The sequence below is a fragment of the Ascaphus truei genome, chromosome 7 (assembly GCF_040206685.1).
Source record: "Ascaphus truei isolate aAscTru1 chromosome 7, aAscTru1.hap1, whole genome shotgun sequence".
Lineage (NCBI taxonomy): Eukaryota > Metazoa > Chordata > Amphibia > Anura > Ascaphidae > Ascaphus > Ascaphus truei.
The window spans coordinates 63947980-63964300 of NC_134489.1; the positions used below are offsets into that span (position 1 = coordinate 63947980).

The following is a 16321-nucleotide window of genomic DNA, read 5'->3' on the forward strand; positions in this document are numbered from 1 at the left end:
CAGTGATACACACTCACATATACACAGTGATACACACACAAACACACACATATACAAAATGATGTACACACATACACGGAATACACACATATACGCAATGAAACGCACATTAACAATTATAGACACATACTGTACACAATGATACATACTTACACAAAATGATACACACATAGACACATACACAATAACACACACACATAATGATACACACTTATACACAATTATATGCATAATCATGCATACACATACAGAATAATAAACAAACATTCACAATGATATACGCACATATACACAATGATACACACACATATATACATATACACACACAAATATATATAATATACACACATATACATATACTGTACACAATGATACACACACATACACAATACACACACACACACACACACATATAATAATATATATATATATATATATATATATATATATATATATATATATATATATATATATATATTATATACAAACTGATACAAACATTAAAAAAAAGGATACACACATACACAATGATACACACACACAATGATACATAAATATAACCAATGAGACACATACACAATGATACATACAAATATACACAATGATACACACACAGACTCTAATACACACGTATATACATATATACACAATGATACACAGACATATAGTGATATCCTGCATATATACACAATGATACACAGACATGTACAGTGATACACACATGTTTATACAGTACAGTGATACACACAGACACACACAGACTCTAATACAAACATATACACAATTATACACGCATATACACAATGATCAACACATATACACACAGACATTTATATATACAAAGATACGTACAGTGACACACTGTGACAGTGACACACAATTACTCACACAAAGTGACATGCACATTACACCCACACAGTGACACAAGAAGACACAGTGGGAGATGCATAACAGAAGATACACATAGTGACACAACAGGTGACACACAGTGACACAATGACACAGTAGGTGACACTTACTGCAGTGTGTGAATGACAGGACGTGTCCCATATCCGCTGCCTGCTTGTGACACCCATACAGACACACAACAACACAACACACACACACACACCTGGGGCCCCTATCATCTCATCGTTGAGATAACACTGACACACACAATAACACACATACACACAATAAACACACACACAATAACACACAGAGAGCGCAGGGAGGGAGGGAGAGGGAGAAAGGGAGAGAGAGAAAGAACGAGAAGGGAGGAGCAAGAGAAAGACAAAGGAGAAGGGGAGGGAGGGAGAAAGGGAGAGAGGAGGTTGAGGGTGGGAGAGAGAAATAGAGGGGGAGGGGGTAGAGAGGGAAAGAGAGAGATGGTGTGCGCGGGGATAGAGGGGGATAGAGAGGGAAGGAGAGAGGGAGAGACAGGGCTAGAGAGGTGTAGAGGGGCAGGAGAGGGGTAGGAGGAGAGAGAGGAGGGGATAAATAGGTACAGAGGGAGGAAAAGAAAGAGAAGGGAGAATGAGGAAGAGAGATAGAGGGGAATAGATAGGGAGGAAGAGAGACAGAGAGGGAAGGAGAAAGAGACAACGTGCAGGAGGGAGAGGGCCAGAGGGGAAGAAAAAGGAATGAAATGAAGAGATAGAGGAGAGAGCTACATAGAAGGGTGAGGGAGGGTGAGGTAGAGAGGGGAGAAGGAGAAAGAGAGAGGGCAGGAGCGAGAGGAAGAAAGAGTGTGAGAGAGAGAGAGAGAGAGAGAGAGAGAGAGAGAGAGAGAGAGAGAGAGAGAGAGAGAGAGAGAGAGAGAGAGAGAGAGAGAGAGAGAGAGAGAGAGAGAGGTGTTGTATATCAGTGACTCAATAAAGACTCCGTGTCACTTTGTAGCACAGTGCGAGAAGGTTACATGATCATGTTATACTGTATGTCATGCCTGCCGCTCTCTCCATATACACACACACACCCACACACACACACACACACACACACACACACACACACACACACACCAGCTGAAAGTACCCGGCGTTGCTCGGGAATTCTAAGAAACCAAACAATGCTGACATTTATAGATGGATAATTACATTTGTTTTGTTTGTTAATGCGAAATTCCTGCTAAAACAACAACTCCACCCATTATAGTTTCATTGCCTCCGAGGTCCTGTAATGTTAGGCCGAGATTATAGTGGCTGCGTGCGGGCGCGACATCGCAGACACGAGTACAGATGTGTGTGCCACAATGATACCGCCCACAGTGCGCACGACATCGCAGACACGAGTACAGATGTGTGTGCCACAATGATACCGCCCACAGTGCGCACGAGCACACAAGCCCTGCAGGCCGCGCGGGCGATTTTTGAAAATACAAATGAGTTTGTTTTTTTTCGCACCACAGCCGCATCACGTGATCGGTTCAACCAATGAGGGCAAACCAGCCTGGTGACGCATCCGCCACGCCTCCCCATCGTCTCCCTATCCCCTCCAGCCTCAGTGCGTGTTTCGCGCGAGCAACAGGCCCGCGTGACATCACGCGCTCGGTCACGCGCTCAGTCACGCGCTCAGTCACGCGCACGCATGCCACAACTATAATCGCGGCCTTAGATCGAGAGTCTCCAATGCGTGTTTGTGAGACATTGTACTCTCGTTCCAAACAATGACCTCGCTCTCTGGAAGAACTTTGGCTGCGCCTGTATTTTTGCTAATGTTGCAAATTGGATTTTCAGAGTGACCAAGACTAAGTGGTAGTTTGAGGCTTGTGTGATGGGAACATGTCATTTGTGATGTCATACGTGATATCATCAGTTATGTCATTGATGATGTAATTTGTGATGTCATTTGTACTTTGTATCCAAACACAGACAAAAACCGGCTCCTTGGTCTCAGAAACCATCATGCACAATTTGGTAACAATATCTTAAGAGGTGTCCAAATGCATAGTTAGCTGGCAAACAGGTTTCCAAAATATATAGTAGATATATATAAATATAAAATAACAGTCCAGCTCTTTCCCTCCGCCCTCGCCCTCTCTGGCGCCCCACCTTTCTCTCGTGCTTCACACCTCTCTGTTACCTTATGCACAGCAGATAACGGGCGCATGAGACATGCTCCCGCTGAAACTGTATATAAGATCGAAAGAGGGAGAAAGACAGAGAGAGAAGAGGGAGAGGCAGGGGGGAAGAGGGAGAGAGCGAGAGAGAGGAAGGGGGAAGAGAGAGAGAAAGAGATGGAGTCACAGCCTATTCTGTGTGCGCAGAGGGTGCAGTGTGAGGCCCAGCGCTGGGTGTCTGTGCGTCGCTGGCTGCTGCGGCTGTTCTGGGGATGCTGTGTGACTCTCGCTGTTGTAGCATGTGTGATGGTCGTGCGCGCTTATGAGCCACCCCCACAGGTCACTTGGTACCAGCGCCACGCGCTCTGCTACATCCCTGCACTACACTCTGGGAATCTGACAGGTGATTAGGAACTCTCTATTCCAGGACTGACCGCACACACACACACACGCACTTAGCTCTGTCCTCAAACCTTCAATCTGCCCTACAGCTACCTCTGCTATCCCTGTACTGACCCCTCACACAAACATTTAGCACTGTCACCAAACCTTCATTCTGCCGCACAGCTAACTCTGCTATTCCTGTACTGATCCCACACACACTTCTCTGTCACTGCACCTCTATCCGGCTCTGTAGCCTTCGTTGCCATTTCTGTACTGATCACACATACAGCGTAGTCACTGCTCCGTCTGTAATTTCTTCGTGTCTTTCAACTAGAGGTTGCACAGAGGATGCATGAGGTGTCTGTGTTAGGGTGCGGGGGACTGATTCTTGGGATCCCTCCGGGAGGGGGAGAACTCAAGGACCTATCCGAGCTCAGTGTGGGGAGCCTGGTGGCAGAGGGACAGCGGCACGGTGAGTCCTGGGATTTTCCATAACCTTACATGACTTCATCTGACCTCTCATGACCTCGTAACCTTTCACTACCTTATCTGACCGTCCATGACCTCTTCTGGCCGTAGCTTATTTAATTTGACCTGTCATCAACGTATCTAGCCCCCTTGAACATATCTGACTTCTCATGACTTCATCTGACCTTACTTGACATCAGTGTTACCTTATGACCAACATGACCTCACTGTCACCTTATCTAACCTCCACAAGACCTCAAGTGATCTTTACATGACAACTGATTTAAAGTGTGACCTCTCATCACCCTTGTGACTAGTGTGTTACCTCCTTTGACCTCTACACCATGACCCTACTTACGTCTCCCCTGACCTCTGCCTGAGACTCACCTACCACCACTACAACCCCAGAACTCCTTCACATAACTCTTCTTGGCCCCCGATCTCTGTCTCAACCCCGTATGAACTCTGGTCTCCCCCCCCCTCCCCTAGGTCTCCGCATCCTCCTGGAGCTGCAAGTTCCGAGCAAGGGCAATGGGTCCCAAACACAGGAACTGTGGGTGAGGAGCAAGGGTCAGGTCAAAGGTCAGGGAGTCCAAATGTAATTTTACAATGACAGGATTTTGACCGATTTGAACCCAAAAATGTACTTTTTGACATGAAAATAAGAAAAATCTTATGAATTTAATTATGTTTCTGCAAGAAAAACTGTTTTTTGTTTTTTTAAGTAAAAATAATATTTTTAAACGTTAAAATGTTGGGATCTGTTATTTTTTGCAGAAAATATATATTTGAGCTTTGCTAATCTGTACAAAAAATGTGAATTTTGAAATCTCATGTGTTTTACTTTGCTTAAATTACTTTTATGTGAAAAATTGTGAGTTGTTTTTGTTATAATTTGTATATAAATACATAAGAAATCCTTGAATTAAAAAATTGCATTTGCAGTTTTATTTTTTCCCCATTTTTTTTAAATTAAACATTTTTATTATCTTTCCATTATTTTAATGTAATATTTGAAATGAAATGATTTTGTTTCATTCAAATTTCTATTCTTTCTACATTATTTTTTATTTGATATAGGAAATGGTGCTCAAATGAATCACATGTGGCTCTATAGAAGAAAATTCTTCTTTTTATTTCATATGAAATGTCTTAAATTCCTGGATGTTTTATGAATGTACAATATGTAATATATGTAGTATAACACAAAGATGGGTCTGTGTCTAGTGGTGTCCACTTGACTACCCACAAAATAAAACACAGTAATCTATATATATATATATATATATATATATATATATATATATATATATATATATATATATATATAATATACTGTAATGTTTATGTTGTATTGTATTTCAATGTATGGTTTTGTAGTGTATTATATTGTGTTGTATGTTTACCGTTATATAAAAAGTGGATAATAAATAAAGAATTAAAAAAATAAATTAAACACAGTAATTTCTTCCCAATCTAGTGTAGCAGTATAAAGTTCATATAATGACAAGGCAGTGCAGATAGTTCAGTCTATTACCTGTCAATTTGTTGCATCATTCCAAGACATCCAAGGCGTGTAGTCTGTAGTTGAAAAGATCCGTAATCTATAATCCATAATCAAAAATAATGTAGAAGCTGTAGAGAGATGCAGAGCACAGCAAGGAATAGCCAAAAAAATCGGGCAAAAATAAATGATAAAAAATCCAGGGCAACTCTTGTATGAAGATCAATTTATTGCAAGCTCAAGCAAGATGTTGAAGCTAGATGAAACGCACCTACGCGTTTTGAGCCTAAGCACTTTATCAAGGTGTAAGGTACAACAGAAATCTCACACAAATTTATACATACCAGTTCGCGCCATTACAGAGATGAGTGACGTCATCGGCAAGCGCGAGCCAACATTGAGTCGCACTGACGCGACGCCCATCCTCATTGGCCGAATGGATCATGTGATGGCATAATTCAACATAACAAACTTTAATAAGGTTTTAAAAAAACGAACATGTTTTTAATATTTTGTCCAATTTTGTTAATTGTTCGTTTTTTTTAAACCTTATTAAAGTTTGTTATATTGAATTATGCCATCACATGATCCATTCGGCCAATAAGGATGGGCGTCGCGTCAGCGCGGTTCAATGTTGGGTTGCGGTTGCCGATTACGTAATTCTCATCTCTAATGGCGTGAACTGGTATGTATAAATTTGTGTGAGATTTCTGTTGTACCTTACACCTTGATAAAGTGCTTAGGCTCAAAACGCGTAGGTGCGTTTCATCTAGCTTCGCCATCTTGCTTGAGCTTGCAATAAATTGATCTTCATAGTAGAGTTGCCCTGGATTTTTTATCATTTATTTTTGCCCGACTTTTTGGCTATTCCTTGCTGTGCTCTGCATCTCTCTACAGCTTCTACATTATTTTTTATTAGAGAAATGAAATAACACAGTATGTGTACCTTATTTTTCTTGGAAAACTACATTATTATTTATTATATAATTATATATTATGTTATTTTCTCACTGAAATTTACATAAAGTTTTGATTAAAAATTCACATTTTTATACATTCAATTCTGTTATCTTTAAGTTATTTTTCTTTTAAAAGTGATTATTTTTCTCATTAAAATTGGAATCATTTTTATATTAATTTAGCTTCAGATTTATTTGTTTGTTTTTTTACCATTTTAAAATGTAGATTTCCATAAAAAATGTTTATATAAAATGATGCATTATTTCTCCACTATTTTATTTTATTTTTACTTTATTTCTTTTTGTTCAAAATTCATATTTTTCTTACATTAAATATGTTATTTTTCCATAAAAATTTGAGTATTTTTTTTAAATGTCTATTCATAAAAATTTTAAAAAAAATTTCAATTCAAATTTGAAATCGAAATGACATGTTTTTACCTTAAAATGCACCTTTTTAATGTATATTCTGATCACGGGTCTCTAGGTGTTTTGTGCCGATTGCCAGCTCTTGGGAAAACGCTAGCTCTTTAATGTTCAACGCCATTTGTTTCCTAAGGAAGCCGCATGGGTTTGGATACGAGAGGGAGTGTCAGGATTCAGGCTGTCTCATGGAGAGAGAGCAACGGTGATTGAGGTGACAAGGATTCTTGGGTGGGGAGTTGTCTCTTTTGCCAACTGAGCTTTGTCTCCCTACGTATCGCCTCCTTCTCTTTTTCCCTGTCTCTCCCTTTCCCACTCCCTCTCTCCCCCTTATTTTTATCTCTCCCTCCTCCTCTATCCTCGTCTTCCTCTCTTCGCCCCCTTTTCTCTCTCTCTATCCCTCCCCCATCCTTCCCTCGTTCTCCCTCTCTCTCTCTCTCTACCCCTTTGTATCCTTCCCTCCTCCTCTCCCTTCCTTCTCCTCTCTTTCCTACATCTCTCTCTCCATCCCTTGTCTCTTTTTATTTCCCTCTCCTTTCCTATCTCTAATTTACAGGTGACTGAAAAATTGAGAGAGGAACTGGGGAATGTGACAGGGGATGAGAGGTGACACACAACACCACACAACACTACACAGCTACTGTACACACAATACTACTCAATGGCACACAACACTCCTCACCTACGCACAACACTCGTAACCTACGCACAACACTCATCTACACTCAAAACTCCTTAGCTACACTCAACACTGTTCACCTACGCACAACACTGTTCACCTACTCCCAACAATCCTCACCTACGCACAACACTCCTCACCTACGCACAACACTGCTCACCTACACACAACACTGCTCACCTACGCACAACACGGCTCACCTACTCCCAACAATCCTCACCTACGCACAACACCCGTAACCTACGCACAACACTCATCTACACTCAAAACTCCTTAGCTACACTCAACACTGTTCACCTACGCACAACACTGTTCACCTACTCCCAACAATCCTCACCTACGCACAACACTCGTAAACCTACGCACAACACTGCTCACCTACTCCCAACAATCCTCACCTACGCACAACACTCGTAACCTACGCACAACACTGTTCACCTACTCCCAACAATCCTCACCTACGCACAACACTGCTCACCTACGCACAACACTGCTCACCTACTCCCAACAATCCTCACCTACGCACAACACTCGTAACCTACGCACAACACTCATCTACACTCAAAACTCCTTAGCTACACTCAACACTGTTCACCTACGCACAACACTGTTCACCTACTCCCAACAATCCTCACCTACGCACAACACTCGTAACCTACGCACAACACTGCTCACCTACTCCCAACAATCCTCACCTACGCACAACACTCGTAACCTACGCACAAAACTGTTCACCTACTCCCAACAATCCTCACCTACGCACAACACTGCTCACCTACGCACAACACTGCTCACCTACTCCCAACAATCCTCACCTACGCACAACACTCGTAACCTACGCACAACACTCATCTACACTCAAAACTCCTTAGCTACACTCAACACTGTTCACCTACGCACAACACTGTTCACCTACTCCCAACAATCCTCACCTACGCACAACACTCGTAACCTACGCACAACACTGCTCACCTACTCCCAACAATCCTCACCTACGCACAACACTCGTAACCTACGCACAACACTGTTCACCTACTCCCAACAATCCTCACCTACGCACAACACTGCTCACCTACGCACAACACTGCTCACCTACTCCCAACAATCCTCACCTACGCACAACACTCGTAACCTACGCACAACACTCATCTACACTCAAAACTCCTTAGCTACACTCAACACTGTTCACCTACGCACAACACTGTTCACCTACTCCCAACAATCCTCACCTACGCACAACACTCGTAACCTATGCACAACACTGCTCACCTACGCACAACACTGCTCACCTACGCACAACACGGCTCACCTACTCCCAACAATCCTCACCTACGCACAACACTCCTCACCTACGCACAACACTCGTAACCTACGCACAACACTCATCTACACTCAAAACTCCTTAGCTACACTCAACACTGTTCACCTACGCACAACACTGTTCACCTACTCCCAACAATCCTCACATACGCACAACACTCGTAACCTACGCACAACACTGCTCACCTACGCACAACACTGCTCACCTACGCACAACACGGCTCACCTACTCCCAACAATCCTCACCTACGCACAACACTCCTCACCTACGCACAACACTCGTAACCTACGCACAACACTGCTCACCTACGCACAACACTGCTCACCTACGCACAACACTGTTCACCTACTCCCAACAATCCTCACCTACGCACAACACTCGTAACCTACGCACAACACTGCTCACCTACGCACAACACTGCTCACCTACGCACAACACGGCTCACCTACTCCCAACAATCCTCACCTACGCACAACACTGCTCACCTACGCACAACACTCCTCACCTACGCACAACACTCCTCACCTACGCACAACACTGCTCACCTACGCACAACACTCCTCACCTACGCACAACACTCGTAACCTACGCACAACACTCATCTACACTCAAAACTCCTTAGCTACACTCAACACTGTTCACCTACGCACAACACTGTTCACCTACTCCCAACAATCCTCACCTACGCACAACACTCGTAACCTACGCACAACACTGCTCACCTACTCCCAACAATCCTCACCTACGCACAACACTCCTCACCTACGCACAACACTGCTCACCTACTCCCAACAATCCTCACCTACGCACAACACTCCTCACCTACGCACAACATTGCTCACCTACGCACAACACTCCTCACCTACGCACAACACTGTTCACCTACTCCCAACAATCCTCACCTACGCACAACACTCGTAACCTACGCACAACACTGCTCACCTACGCACAACACTGCTCACCTACGCACAACACGGCTCACCTACTCCCAACAATCCTCACCTACGCACAACACTGCTCACCTACGCACAACACTCCTCACCTACGCACAACACTCCTCACCTACGCACAACACTGCTCACCTACGCACAACACTCCTCACCTACGCACAACACTCGTAACCTACGCACAACACTCATCTACACTCAAAACTCCTTAGCTACACTCAACACTGTTCACCTACGCACAACACTGTTCACCTACTCCCAACAATCCTCACCTACGCACAACACTCGTAACCTACGCACAACACTGCTCACCTACTCCCAACAATCCTCACCTACGCACAACACTCCTCACCTACGCACAACACTGCTCACCTACTCCCAACAATCCTCACCTACGCACAACACTCCTCACCTACGCACAACATTGCTCACCTACGCACAACACTGCTCACCTACGCACAACACTGTTCACCTACTCCCAACAATCCTCACCTACGCACAACACTCGTAACCTACGCACAACACTGCTCACCTACACACAACACTGCTCACCTACGCACAACACGCTCACCTACTCCCAACAATCCTCACCTACGCACAACACTGCTCACCTACGCACAACACTCCTCACCTACGCACAACACTCCTCACCTACGCACAACACTGCTCACCTACGCACAACACTGCTCACCTACTCCCAACAATCCTCACCTATGCACAACACTCCTCACCTACGCACAACACTGCTCACTTACGCACAACACTCCTCACCTACGCACAACACTGCTCAGCTGCACACAACACTGCTCAGCTGCACACAACACTGCTCAGCTGCACACAACACTGCTCAACTACGCACAACACGGCTCAACTGTAAACAACACTGCTATACTACAACCAACACTGCTATACTACAACCAACACTACTATACTACAACCAACACTACTATACTACGCACAGCACTACTCAACTATACACAACACTAATCAGATGCACAGAACACTACACAACAGTGCTCAACTACACACAACACTACTCACGTATGCACAACACTGCTCAACAACACACAACTACTCAGCTGCACAGAACAATAGACAACACTACTCAGCTATGCGCAACACTTAGCTACACACACTATACAACACTGCTCAGCTATGCGCAACACTTAGCTACACACACTATACAACACTACTCAGCTATGCGCAACACTTAGCTACACACATTATACAACACTACTCAGCTATGCGCAACACTTAGCTACACACACTATACAACACTACTCAGCTATGCGCAACACTTAGCTACACACATTATACAACACTACTCAGCTGCATAGAACACATCCCTACTCAACTGCAAATAACATTACACAACATAATACAGTGACACCCACACTGTGCCCTGCAGGATCCTGCTCCTCCCTAATTGGCTTTGTGAGGCTCCGCCCCCTGCCTGGCCCCACCTCCTACGCTCCTGTCCTTTGCCCAGAGGGGATCTGCAGGAGGTCATTGAGGGGCCAGAGGTCATGGAGACAGCCTGGGAGGTAAGCTGTCACCAAATATGTGGGAGTGGGGCGTGCGGGGTAACACTAGTTCTGTGCTGTGTGACTGTCTCTCTGTCCCGTTCCTGGAGGTCTCAACCGGCGACAATGACACACTGGGATTGCTCCAGTTCATGGCTGTCACTCTGCCTGGGACACCGATACTGTCACTCAGCCAGGTGTGTCACACTGTCTGTCACTGTGTCGCCCAGTTTCTGTATCACTGTGTCACCTTGTGTCATTATCCAGCCTCTGTCACTATATCACCCTGTGTCACTGTGTCTGTGTCACTGTGTCATTCTGACTGTTACCATGTCCCCCAGCCTCCTAGTCACTGTGTCACCTTGTCACTCTATATGTTACTGTGCCACTAGGTGGGAGGTGAGGGGGACTGAGGCCACGTTCACACAGGGGGCTTTGCGATGCTGCGTGCGCGCGTCCGTCTGCAGGGCGATGTGTGATCATCCCCAGCAGACGGAATGATCCGACAGAGCGGGCGGGGCAGGGGGGTGGGGGGGCGTTACAGTGTCACGGGCGCAGAGCAAATGGAGGGTGTTTTTTTTTCTTCCTTCAGCACTGTGCTGGAGCTCCCATTAGCACGGGAGGATATAATAAAGCAGCAATCCGGCGTACTGACAAGTCATGTGTATACAGGATTCCATCCGAGGCTGCGCTGGGCTATTATGTATTATGTATGTAACGGGTTTCCCCCCCCCCAATCTCACATTGGCCCGGGTACTCTAGCAACCAACCCCCATTACATGTTTGTGTTTGATGGTGCACCTATAGGCAACAGGACTCCTGAGTCTCCCGCTTGATGTTATTAGGGGATTTCCAGCAGGACAGGTAGCTGAGGTAGTGGGTGCGAGTTCAACTTACATCATGTGCAGCGCCTCCACCTCATCAGGATCTATGCTTCCGCAGGGAGATGGTCCTGGTGAGGAACTCCTTCTTGGTGGTGCCATCCACTGCTGAGTAATCTCACACTCACACAGGGAGGGGAATCGTTAACAAGGTCATCTTTATTGTAGACGGTGATGTAGCAGACTGCCCCATGCAGCTGCCGGCTCTAGCCGCACATCTCTCCGTGCTGTCCCTTCGCCAGGTACGCCCTCCCAAATTGAAGTGGGATTCCCTCTTCTCCTAGGGAGATCCTCTCTGTGCCAGGTCCCTGGACACAGAGTGGCTTAGACAGGCCGATTGGTCAACCTGGACCGCTAGTTACTTCACTAGGGTCACAAAGTGTTCCTACAATCCCGTATGCAGGAAAATACATCTTCCCAACAACTTTCCACAGCTGCTAGAACCCACTGTAACTAACTGTGTTGTGCCTTATATACTTCAGGAGGCAGGCGCATCCCTGATGTCACTATCCAGGGACTAAGAGCATACAGCCACTCCCCTCCATACATAGGGCACCTCACCAGGGTGTGAGGGAAAACCTCCATAACTACTGCTGGCATACCCGTACTTACCAGGACTTACTGCCAACAGAGAGGAAAGTAATATACCATTATGCATGGCTATATGTATATTGAGGAGAGGGCGGTATTATGTGTATTGATGAGAGGGCGGTATTATGTGTATTGAGGAGAGGGCGGTATTATGTGTATTGAGGAGAGGGCGGTATTATGTGTATTGAGGAGAGGGCGGTATTATGTGTATTGAGGAGAGGGCGGTATTATGTGTATTGAGGAGAGGGCGGTATTATGTGTATTGAGGAGAGGGCGGTATTATGTGTATTGAGGAGAGGGCTGTATTATGTGTGTAACCCTTCTATGGTACCCCACCCGACATGAGATTGGGGGTACACTCCTTCTGGTCACTGAGTGGTCTGGGTGCTGTGACCTGCTGGTAAACAGGAGGGCTGAGGGCTCCGCGGTGTTGTGGGGAGAACCAGGACAGGGACAGGAGGTGGTGTGGAACAGGTTACCTTGCTCTCTCTGGATGGTGCAGTGCCTCCAGCCAGTAGGGATCCCCTGGGGTCTCCAGAGGAGAGACCCCCACTGACACACCATTCTCCTCACACCAGGAACAGTGATACACACACACAGCAGCTTCTTTCTGTGGTTCTTTATTCAGAGCAGCATACACAGCATACAGCAGGTAATCATAGGCCTGATCTTGCTCTCTGCATTTCTGCTCATGGCAGCTTAACCTCCCCCCCCCCCTTCCTTACCCAGGTGGGGCAAGAGGGGGAGAACGATTCTCTGTCCCCTCTCTTCAATCTCTTCTCTCCTACGCCTACTAACTAACTGACATACTATATTTTTGGAGACATGTCTCAATTTGAATATCCTCAGGGAGTGTCTCTAACTTTGAATCATTACAACTCAAAGCTGGATACCGATTGGCTCACACACACATCAAGGGGTGTTCCAACCCATATCCACCCTTTGGATTAACATGCTCAAAGGTTGCTTAGGCCCGCCCCTGAATATTGCTACAATACTTCAGAGCTGAAACTCACAAACAGGCCAACTGAAGGAATTAACCTTTCCACTGCCTGTTCTAACAGGACTGACAGAGGAAAGGCCCAGAATTAGCAATAGCTGCCGAAGGCCAGGCTATATGTGTATTGAGGAGAGGGCGAGACAAAAAATGTAGGGGCGGCAAAAAGGTATGGGCCTAAGGGCGGCAAAATTGTAAATCCGCCACTGTGTCTGACACGAGTTCCAACATATGTCACTCATCTATTCTCTCTCTTCCAGGCTCCCCCTTCCTGGCTCCGCTCCCTACTATTCCTGCGATCCCAGCACCCTGCTCTCTCCAGCGGTTCACTCCGCTTCCTCAGCAATGGCTCTTCCTACTATGCACTGCGCCACCAAGGATGCTCCGCCATTCTGGTGGCCCTCAGCCAATCGAATAGGCCGCAGAGTCTATCCGTGCACATCCCACAATACAATCAACGTGCGCGTTGCCTCCTGTCCACCTGGGCCGGGCGCGGGGTGGGGGAGGAGGTGGACCTGAGCTCCCTTGTACTTGCCCCGTACGAGGGTGTTATACTTCGCCTGGCCCCCGCGTAGTGACGTCGGAAGTCCGCCCTCAGGGGTTAGTATCACTTTGCTGGGCGGGAATTAAGTGTGCGGTTATTGACTCCTGGTTTGCTCCTCTCATGGCACAGTCTCCTGTACTAATCCCAGCTCTGCATGCACAGTCTCCTGTACTAATCCCAGCTCTGCATGCACAGCGTCCTGTGCTAATCCCAGCTCTGCATGCACAGTCTCCTGTGCTAATCCCAGCTCTGCATGCACAGTCTCCTGTACTAATTTGAACTTTGTGTGCACAACAAAGTGTGCTAATTCGAGCTCTACACACAAAGTATACTGTGCTAATTCCTATTTTGTTCTGCACACACTGCATCCTGTACTAATCCCAGCTCTACACACAGCATCCTTTACAAATCCCAGCTCTCCACAAACCGGTGCTGAGTATAGTGAGCAGCAGAGAGCTGTGCAGATAAGATCTGTACCTGTCTGAACAGCACACAACATGCGCCTAACTCCTGCACTGCCCAAAACCCCCACATATACAGTATATACATACATACATACGCACACAGTCATCACAGACGCTGGCTCCCCAACTCCGGAGGTGTTGGGGGATCTCATGCAAAATGGGTGAGGCAGTCTGTACACATACACACATACACACACTCACACATATACGTCTGGCTATATGTGTGTAGCCCCCCTCCCCCTTGTGGGTTTACTAGTGTAATACAAAGGGTTAATAGTGAGCAGTAGATGCTAAGCTCCACCCTTTTGGTGACACAGAGGTGCTGCGACCAGGAGGTATAAAAGAAGCATGGAGTTTTGGGAGGTTAGGTTCCAGCATGGCAGAAGGAGAGAAGCCTCAGGGAGCAGAGGTAGGGGATATGTACCCCAAAGTATAGTATCAGTTAGGATCCCATAGTATGGCCACAGAAGAAGAGCATGTCCCAGTAACGGGAATACATACATGCCTCACTGTGTGTATTGAAGAGAGGGCGAGACAAAAAATGTAGGGGCGGCAAAAAGGTATGGGCCTAAGGGCGGCAAAATTGTAAATCCGCCACTGTGTCTGACACGAGTTCCAACATATGTCACTCATCTATTCTCTCTCTTCCAGGCTCCCCCTTCCTGGCTCCGCTCCCTACTATTCCTGCGATCCCAGCACCCTGCTCTCTCCAGCGGTTCACTCCGCTTCCTCAGCAATGGCTCTTCCTACTATGCACTGCGCCACCAAGGATGCTCCGCCATTCTGGTGGCCCTCAGCCAATCGAATAGGCCGCAGAGTCTATCCGTGCACATCCCACAATACAATCAACGGAATACATACATGCCTCACTGTGCAAAGCACAGAAGCCCCTAGGATGTCGGGGGATCAGCCCTACAAGCAGATCCCCATCCACAGTATTCCGTACCCCATGAGGGAGTAGAAGTTCCAGAACAAGGCAGTAAAGTAACTGTAACGTTACACAGAATAGGCCAGGATCTCAGCAGGGGACCATAAGGATATTGCTAAAAAGGGGAGCCCGGTCCAACAGATGAACTCAGAGCAGTAACAAGTGAAGAGATGCGTCAAGAATGATAGCAGTATGGCTGAAATAAAGTATAACCATGTCAGTCTAAATGTAACTGTGACTACAGTGTTCCCAAACATGGGAACATGAATAAAGATTGAAGTTGTACTATAAAATCTCTCTGCGCCCATCTTTTCCACCGCCCAGGCGACCACAGACAGCACCCTGGGACAACGTCAATCGTTGCTGATGTCTGCACACAACCATCTCGATGTAACCTCCCTAGGGAGCCGGGCAGAGGGGGTTACATGTGTATACACATATATAATATGTAGCCCCCTGTGATGAGCTCACACACACTCACACTGCCCCCTGGCAGCTTCCTCTCCAAATTATGATTAAGCGGCACTGGAGGGGACAGTCAACGGCTATTAAAGCAGTGGTACGAAGCACCCTTTACGAAGAACAGGCCTGCAGCAGGTTCAGTACACATTGAGCTCCCACGGTGTGCTGGCACCTTCATAAGACAACATACCCATGAGTGGGAGGCTACT

General features: G+C 46.2%; 2 protein-coding genes across 6 annotated transcripts in view; one reads left to right on the top strand and one right to left on the bottom strand.

The window, feature by feature from the left end:
- Window positions 1-1735, bottom strand: part of RTN2 (reticulon 2) — a 20350-nt gene extending 18615 nt beyond the window's left edge. Inside the window, exon 1 of one of the 3 annotated variants that reach the window (XM_075608803.1) lies at window positions 1020-1734. In XM_075608803.1, coding sequence (XP_075464918.1) covers window positions 1020-1050 — 31 coding nt within the window. In that variant the 5' untranslated portion in view covers window positions 1051-1734. Of the gene's footprint in view, window positions 1-1019 lie in introns of all 3 variants that reach the window. The other 2 variants (XM_075608801.1, XM_075608802.1) reach the window with 2 other exon arrangements.
- The window catches only part of LOC142499444 (uncharacterized), a 22248-nt gene extending 6359 nt beyond the window's left edge, over window positions 1-15889 (top strand). The window contains exons 1-9 of one of the 3 annotated variants that reach the window (XM_075608798.1): window positions 2832-3440; window positions 3756-3893; window positions 4379-4446; window positions 6912-6989; window positions 7332-7381; window positions 11131-11266; window positions 11356-11442; window positions 13975-14314; window positions 15374-15889. In XM_075608798.1, coding sequence (XP_075464913.1) covers window positions 3086-3440; window positions 3756-3893; window positions 4379-4446; window positions 6912-6989; window positions 7332-7381; window positions 11131-11266; window positions 11356-11442; window positions 13975-14289 — 1227 coding nt within the window. In that variant the 5' untranslated portion in view covers window positions 2832-3085 and the 3' untranslated portion in view covers window positions 14290-14314; window positions 15374-15889. Of the gene's footprint in view, window positions 1-2831; window positions 3441-3755; window positions 3894-4378; window positions 4447-6911; window positions 6990-7331; window positions 7382-11130; window positions 11267-11355; window positions 11443-13974; window positions 14315-15373 lie in introns of those variants that run through there. The other 2 variants (XM_075608800.1, XM_075608799.1) reach the window with 2 other exon arrangements.
- Window positions 15890-16321: the final 432 nt, after the last annotated feature.